Genomic DNA, 7,610 nt, shown 5'->3' with positions numbered 1-7,610 from the left:
CCTCTGTCCATTCTGGAAGATGACAGTGACAGTGGGAGTCTATTTTGGCTACAGTTAACCATGTGCTCTCCATTAGTCCATAGCCTGCATGTGCTGCAGTGCTGCAGTACTCTGCAGTAATTACTTGTTTGGTGCGGTGCTTCCTCTGCAGCCAGCCAGCTGCAGTAATCCCCACATGATAAATAGACTGAAGAACTGATGAGCTCAATTTTCAGAATTATAGTTTGGGGAAATAACCAGAGGGTTTGTTTATGCATGTGTGATGGTCAGATAAGGTCAGAGAGGAGAGGCTGAGAGGACACTCAGGGAGAGTCCAGCCCAGTGTCTGTTGGCTGTGTCGCTCTTATCAGATGTGGACTGTGCATATCATGAGGGCTTGTTTTAGAGCCAGAATTCAGGCCAGCCTTCCCATGAGGCATCTGTCTGTCTCTGCACGGTGCTAATTTTTGGGGGCTGCATGACCAAAAATCTGATCACTCATCACCACAGCTCGACCGAGGAGCAGGAAGCGGGGAGGATCCTCAAACGCCACAGGCGTGCTTAAAAATCTGAGCTGTGTGCAGAGAGGACAGACATGCACAGGTGCTGCTCCAGTGAGAGAGAGGAACGAGAACAGAGACAGGGACAGAAAAAGAGGGAGAAGAGGGGGGAGGAGGTGGAGGAGGAGACTTGAATTGCTTCAGAGGGGAATAGGAGCCGGAGAGCAATTCCAAAACAGCTGTCCGGCAGACGTCCCAGTCGACAGAAGTGCAGCCCCGAGGCAGAGACAGGAGGCAGGGCAGTGTCAACAAGCCGCAGCACAGCAGCACAGCAGCCACTGAACATTCACACACCGACAAATCCACACATCAGTGTGAGGCAGCAGCTTTTCTGAAGAGCAGCAGAGACACCCAGGAAGGATCTGAGATCTGAGAAGGATCTCTTCTCAGTCTGATATCTGAGGTAAGTGACAAATAGTCATGTTTGATTTTGATCTGTTTCTGATATGGCCATACATTCTGCAGGTGGAACAGGTTTCACTGTGACTGTGAATGTCCGCATTAGAATGACATTTCTGCTTGATAATCTATAAACATGAAATACATTTGTTGTCAAGCTCCCGTACATGCAACACAAAAGATTAACTGTTAGGAGCAACATGATATCCTCCGTACCTTCCAAGAGAGACATTTTAGTCCAGCTACACACTTAAGGCATGTTCCCATTAAAATGCAGGGTTGGCTTTGGTTTTAGGTCTCGAGAGAAGCCGATTAGGAAAACAGACTTTTAGAGGAAAAAGCTGGGAAAGGATGTTTTTTGCATGAATAGAAGTGTTGACATTCTCTCCTTGTTTCATATGCTTTGATTCTGCTTCCCCTGTTATCCCTGCCAAGGAAAACTCTGGCAAGTGTTGGCCATGCTTGTGGGTGGCACAAGGGGAGCAAGAATGAAAGAAAGTAAATATTCCACCCTACGATTCGCCCTTCGTCCCTGCACTACCACCAGGCCCCCAAAAGTAAAGCTTTTGCCTGTAATTGAGGTTTTTTTTAAGGAACAAAAAGCTTGGTCTTTTCTTTAAAGCTACCATTAGCCACTGTGGTATGCACGCTTCTTTTTTTAACAGCCCCAAAAAGAGGGTCTTTCAGCTGTTCAAAGAAGTGAAAAAATCAAGGACTTAGTTGGAGACATTTGGATTGGATTTGGAAACTTTGTGAATTTTTTTTTTTCTTTGACCACAAATACAACAGAAACGCTGGATGGTATGCTGCTTTTCAGGGGCACTGATGTGAAATGTTAGCATCCTAATGCCATCAGGGCAGCTTTATTTAGACATGCACGGGATCTATTCTAAAGGATGGTGAAGTCATATTCAGGTCATATTTTGAGCAGCTGTCTTCCTGGGGATCTCGCCGTTGGTCCCATGTCATCATCTTTAGAGCGGCTCAGTTGATAGTGATGCATCATCAAAGTATTAGCATTTGTTTAGACATTAGTGGGGTTACACTGTGTCTAAGAATAAGATGACCCACTTATAAGACACGTGACTTTTTGGTGCCCAGAAATATCTGGAGAAGGAATGGACCAGCTGTTTTTTTTTGTTTGTTTGTTTGTTTAGATAAAAGACAAAAAGCCATCATCTGCCCCTACGTTTTTACTTTATTTGTCAAATCCCTGTTCTACTCTTATACCAGCAATTTAACCAACAAGAGTAAAGGAAAATGTCTGGATTGGCTGTGGTTTACTTCAAGCCCAGACAGAGAGCTGTCGCTGACCCAGTGACTCAGTGATTTTATCATGCAGCTTTCATAATGAGCAAGAATCTGCTCAGGAAAACAATTTTAAGAGGAAGGCATCATCAGATTCCCTTGAGGCGTAAATTAAATCTATAGCCACATTTGCAGTGGTGGCGCCACCGGGTCCAGACTGGTCAACATGTGTCTTGGAAGTTCTTGTTGGACCAGTTCCAAATCGAAGGTGCAAATCTGGCCTTGGCTTTAGGATCAACCAGGATACAGTTAGAGAGTTAAACTATTAAAAGCACAGATGGATTTATCAGGTTAGTGGGAGAAGGCATAAAAGAAAATCCTAAAATATCCTGAGCAGTTGTTAATGGCCAATTTCCTGTTTGGCCAATCCCATGCTTACGAAGATAAACAAAGACTCGGTAGATTGTTCACATGCTCTTAAATGGATACTAATTTACTCGAGCTCTCATTAAATTAGCCCTCACACTGATGGGGCAGCAAAACCCTGTGGGAGCAACGTGAAGAACATTGTTTGTGGAATTTCAGTAATGTTTGCCTTATGGTCCTAACTGAGCTAAAGCGAAGGTCAGACCTGCAGGCTTCAGCTACGGAGGGCGGACAAGAGTTGACCTTGGATCGGTTGTGAAGCAGATGTCCTCCTGTGAGAGTTGAAGCTGCTATAGCATTATTTATTTGTAGTTCCTTCTGTGCTATTGATTTATTCTTGTATTATCATCTATTATAATGCATGAGAATCTACAGAGACTGAGCAGATGTTATTATGTCATGGGTCATACCAATAATCAATCGTGGTTTTCACCAGAGAAGTTATATATAAGCACAACTGTGACCTTGTGTTTGTACCAGAGTCTTAACAACCATCGATGTGTGCATTCCAAATTCACAGGAAGCAGCTTTTCACTCCACTGTGATTCTGATACACTTCCTATCCAAGCCCAGTATCCCACTGCAGGGAAATCATCTATCCAGGGCAGAAAGAACTGATGAGCAGCAGCAAAAATAAGTGGGAGGTAAAATGCGGGGGGAAGAAATAAAAGCAAAGCCAAACAAGTTAGATATTTAGTTGAACACTCCCTGTCTCTGTACGCCCTCCCTCCCCCTGACAAACACTGACATTCACACCAGCACTCGTGTACAGGAGGACTCTTGTAGGGCGCCGTTGCCATTCAGCGACACTCACGCATGTTTTGCATCCCTCACTGTTTGTCAAGGCTATATATAGAGGCCTGGTGCTTTCTGTCTGGCACCTTTATTTCTGTGGAACCAGAAAGTGTCAAGATTTTCTCCTGTGCTACCCTAACGAGTTCAATGAACGTCACGACTTCTTTAAATGAGATGGATATCATGTGACACTCCTTATAGGGAGCACATCATTTATGTGGGCCACAGGATGTATCACCACCTGCTTTTTGTTTACCAGTTCTCCAGTGGTCAATAGGATGTAGGTCGTTTAAACATTAGGTCACCTCAGCTAACCTTTAGTAGATAACTATGTCTTGTGAAGCTGAATACAGTTTTAGGTGTAGTTAGTAGTTAGTAAGGTGTAGTAAAAATCTAAAATGTGTTTATAAAATTTCTGTTGTTCTGCTTCAGAAGAATACAGCTCCACACCTTGGAAGTTTCTTGGCTCTCAGTACAGCCAGAGAGAGCATTTTCTTTGACCTATTTACTATCACTAACTGATTTGTTAAATTTAAGTTTTAAAAATAGTTAAATTTCCTATGTAATCCACTACAGGCGTTACTTTGTATTTGTTCAAGCAGCAAACGTCTCTCTGGCTCCACACACCAACGTCCCTGCTCGATAACCTCCGTCTACTCAGAGTGTCTCTGATAAGGTGGATGCCGTTGCACCCCTGAGGCTCAGCTGCAGTAGGGATGTGGATGGTAATGTGGATGTTTTTGAACTGAAACCTTTTTTTTGGGTGGGGGTGGACTTGACCGCCCAGGCACTTTGGGCAGCAGCAGCACACTCTGTCAGACAGTCACTGCTGACAGACCTCTCATAAGTAAATAAGTCTATAAATGGGCAAGCCCTCTCTTCACTGATCTTCTTCCCTACCCCCATCACACACACACACACACACACACACACACACACATACTGTCAGCTCCTTGTCCCCACAGTGTGTTTTCTCTTTCCTCCTCAGTCGCTATGTCATTGAAAACAGTCGAACCACTTCTCTCCTCTTTCCACATAATTGGCCTGTGTGCCACGGCCATGACATTTATTGTTTGTTTTGTTAGTGAAAAGGCTTTGAGGAAAAGCAGTCAAATCCTACAGCCACTTCATTAGTGTACTTGCTAATGTTTTGGCAATTATTTCACTTAGAGCTGATCCTCTTTCCTTTAAATGCGATTGGTTTTGAATTCAATACCACCATCTTTCTTAAAATCCACTTGCCCGTGCATTTTCATTCCCTCGCTCTCTCAGACAATCCCCTAAACCCTCTAAGAGTCATCACCTCCCCTCATTCTACGGCCTCTTCCATCTCTCCATCTCTGTGCGTGTCTGAGCAGTAGCTCCCTCCTAAAACAAGCCTCCCTGCTCTGATCCTACCAAATTCCTCTTTCTCTTTTACTCTTCCAATCTGTGGTCCAGCTGTTTCACATTAGCACATCCACAGTTGAGGAAGCCAAAGCAGACTAGTGTTTGGAAATGTGAATAAAGCAACAAAAAGCCATAGACCCAGGCTTTCTTCCTTTTCTGGCTCTAAGCTCCTGAGATGCAACAAAAGGATGAGGGTGTGATATTTTTGCAGGACCGTGGGTTTATGAGACGAATGATGGTGACCACGTGACAGTACAAAGAGAAATGAAATGCTGATTTATTCTGTATATGTCATTTCAGGAACGTGTCCAAGCCTCCTCTCACCGGCGGTGGACATCACAAATCTGGCTTGAACTCCTACTTCCTGATGAATGCTGCGATCGCTGCAATTATTTTGGAGCCGTGTTCGCTCAGCGTGCAGTTGAGAATGTAACTTGAGCTCCAACCCTGAGGAACTGTACCCTCTAGAACTCTTACAGCACTTACAACGTGTCTACCCTGCATATCTGAGCTCTTAGATCCAAGACACAGCCATGCCAGCGAAGGCGCCCATATACCTGAAACCCACCAATAACAAGAAAGGAAAGAAATGTCGCCTCAGAGATATGCTGTCACCTGATATGATCAGTCCCCCTCTCGGGGACTTTCGGCACACCATTCACATTGGGAGGGGTGGGGAGAGAGATGCCTTTGGAGACATGTCCTTTCTTCAGGGAAAGTATGAGCTCTTACCAGGAAAGGCAGACGTCTACCCTCAGTACAGCATCCAAAGTGAGTTTCTGCGAGCAAACAGTACTGGTGATGCTTCTTTTGCTGAGACTCCCTCGCCAGTCCTCAAGAATGCCATCTCTCTTCCATCCATTGGCGGCTGTCAGGCCCTCACCCTTCCACTGATCTCCTCCTCTGTTTTCTCCATGCCCCCCGAGCCACTGGGGGACATCACAGGGCCTAAACCTCCCATGAAATCTGAGAGCGACGAAGCAGTAGAAATTCTGCAGATGGATGCTTTGTTGCACACAATGGACGTCTTCATCAGCGAGCCGTCATCTCCGTCCACAGACATCCAACCGAAGCCTGATGTCCTCTTGGACCTGCTGGAAAACACAGACAGGTCCACCTCCAAGACCATTGCCAAAGCCAACAAAATAAATAAGAGTGAAAGCAGGTTTGACAAGCCACCATCGTATTACATCAATGGCCACAGCAATGGAATATATCTGAACAGCAATACAAACACAATCAGTTTTGGAGACTATACAAAGAGCTGCAACGGTAAGATGAGCCTCAGCAACAATGTCAACAATGGGTTTGGACACTTTAACAATGACAAAACACTGGCCTTCACACAGGAGCTCTCCAAGTGTAACACAGAGTGGGTGGACAGGGACAGTGGTGTGGAGGAAGGACGCATCTGTGATTTTGAGGTGGAGTTTTCTAAGGAGAAAAGCAAGTCCCAGGATTCTCTTACCCAGATCACTGGGTCATTCCTGTCCCTCGAACTCGATCTGGGCCCATCCATCCTGGATGACGTGCTCAACATAATGGACAAACCTGCAGCCAAGAGCAGGCCCTGAGCTGTGGTCTAGGCCTGGAGAGGAGATGGAGAAAAGAGACTCTCAAAGCAATCATACCGGTGTCTGGATATATCATGGATGTGAATATAGACAGAAATGCTAATGTTTTTATTGTCAAAACACCATAATCTTCCTGCTTCTATGGAGTGCTTACTTTCTATTTGTTCTTGACCACGTCGTCAGCCGCATGTTTATGATGCATGTGATAGTAAATGTCATTGTGCCTTAGATTTTGTTTTACATTATTGGTTTTATGTTGGTTTTTACAGCATAGCTTTATGGCCCTCTGTTTTAAGCTGCCAGTTCTTTTAAAACGTATAGCATTCTGTGGATTTAATTGTGTTTAACAAAGCACTACAACATGTATCACAAACTTCTTTCCATTTCCCACATGACGACAGAAACTATGCATATTTGTGTTCATAAGATTGTAACACAAATAAATTCATTTTGTGCCATTTTTTGTGATTTTTTTTACAATATAATAGAGGCTAATTTCAATTTGCAGAAAAGATAATGTACATTTAAAAAATGACATATCTGTAGTTCGGTGAAACATGAATAAAAAGTCACAGAAAGAGAGTGACAGAAACAAGGACAGAATAGATTGATTTTCTCGCCTCTGACATTCCTGACATTCTGCTGCCTTGCCCAGTGGGAGCATCGGTGGGTCTTCATCTGCCCAACCAGGCGCCTGCTCCATTTGTTTGCGTGTGGACAGGACAAGCAGAGGAGGGGTCTTTGAAATTCCCTGCATTCCAGCCATAGAGCACAAGTGTCCAGGACCAGACATAAATCAGCTGTTTCAAGAGAAGAGGGAGGGCTCGGGTCCTGGAGCCACACTATTCATCAGCCGTGGCCCTGTATGAACAGAGAGATGAGGCTATAAAACATGTGCTTACAAACTGCAGGCAAACTTTGGTCAGTGCTGAACGATAGACGAGTCCTGGTCTCTCCAGTCAAATGACAATAAAGAAATGTTGACCCAGGAGGGTTAGAGAAACAGCTCGGATGTGAAGGCCCGCAGTCATTAACCATACATGAACTCAGACACCCCTTGGCTGTGGCCTCCACAGTCCCTAGGGGTCTTCTCAAGTAGACACTCAGAGCATGACAGTGCAGACTCACAGCAGGCTCCCCTCAAACAACCACGTGCCACTTTGTCATGTGCGTGCAGAGAAAACAAGATAATCTCCGATGCAGCCATTACCCATTTCATGAGCAAATAATTATCCGGGTT

The 7,610-nt window shown here is 44.7% G+C and overlaps 1 protein-coding gene across 1 annotated transcript; it reads left to right on the top strand.

The window, feature by feature from the left end:
* The first annotated feature begins 333 nt into the window (after window positions 1-333).
* On the top strand, window positions 334-6,828 carry cdc42ep3 (CDC42 effector protein (Rho GTPase binding) 3). The gene is made up of 2 exons (XM_008322161.3): window positions 334-942; window positions 5,097-6,828. The coding sequence occupies exon 2, from the start codon at window positions 5,330-5,332 to the stop codon at window positions 6,368-6,370; it is 1,041 nt and encodes a 346-aa protein (XP_008320383.1). The 5' UTR covers window positions 334-942; window positions 5,097-5,329; the 3' UTR covers window positions 6,371-6,828.
* Window positions 6,829-7,610: the final 782 nt, after the last annotated feature.

Source organism: Cynoglossus semilaevis, chromosome 12 (genome assembly GCF_000523025.1).
Source record: "Cynoglossus semilaevis isolate Cse_v1.0 chromosome 12, Cse_v1.0, whole genome shotgun sequence".
Taxonomy (NCBI): Eukaryota; Metazoa; Chordata; class Actinopteri; order Pleuronectiformes; family Cynoglossidae; genus Cynoglossus; species Cynoglossus semilaevis.
This window is presented reverse-complemented; position numbering and strand designations above follow the sequence as displayed.

Coding starts and splice junctions, on each gene's coding strand:
- cdc42ep3 (XM_008322161.3), top strand. CDS start 5,330: ATGCCAGCGAAGGCGCCCATATACCTGAAACCCACCAATAACAAGAAA.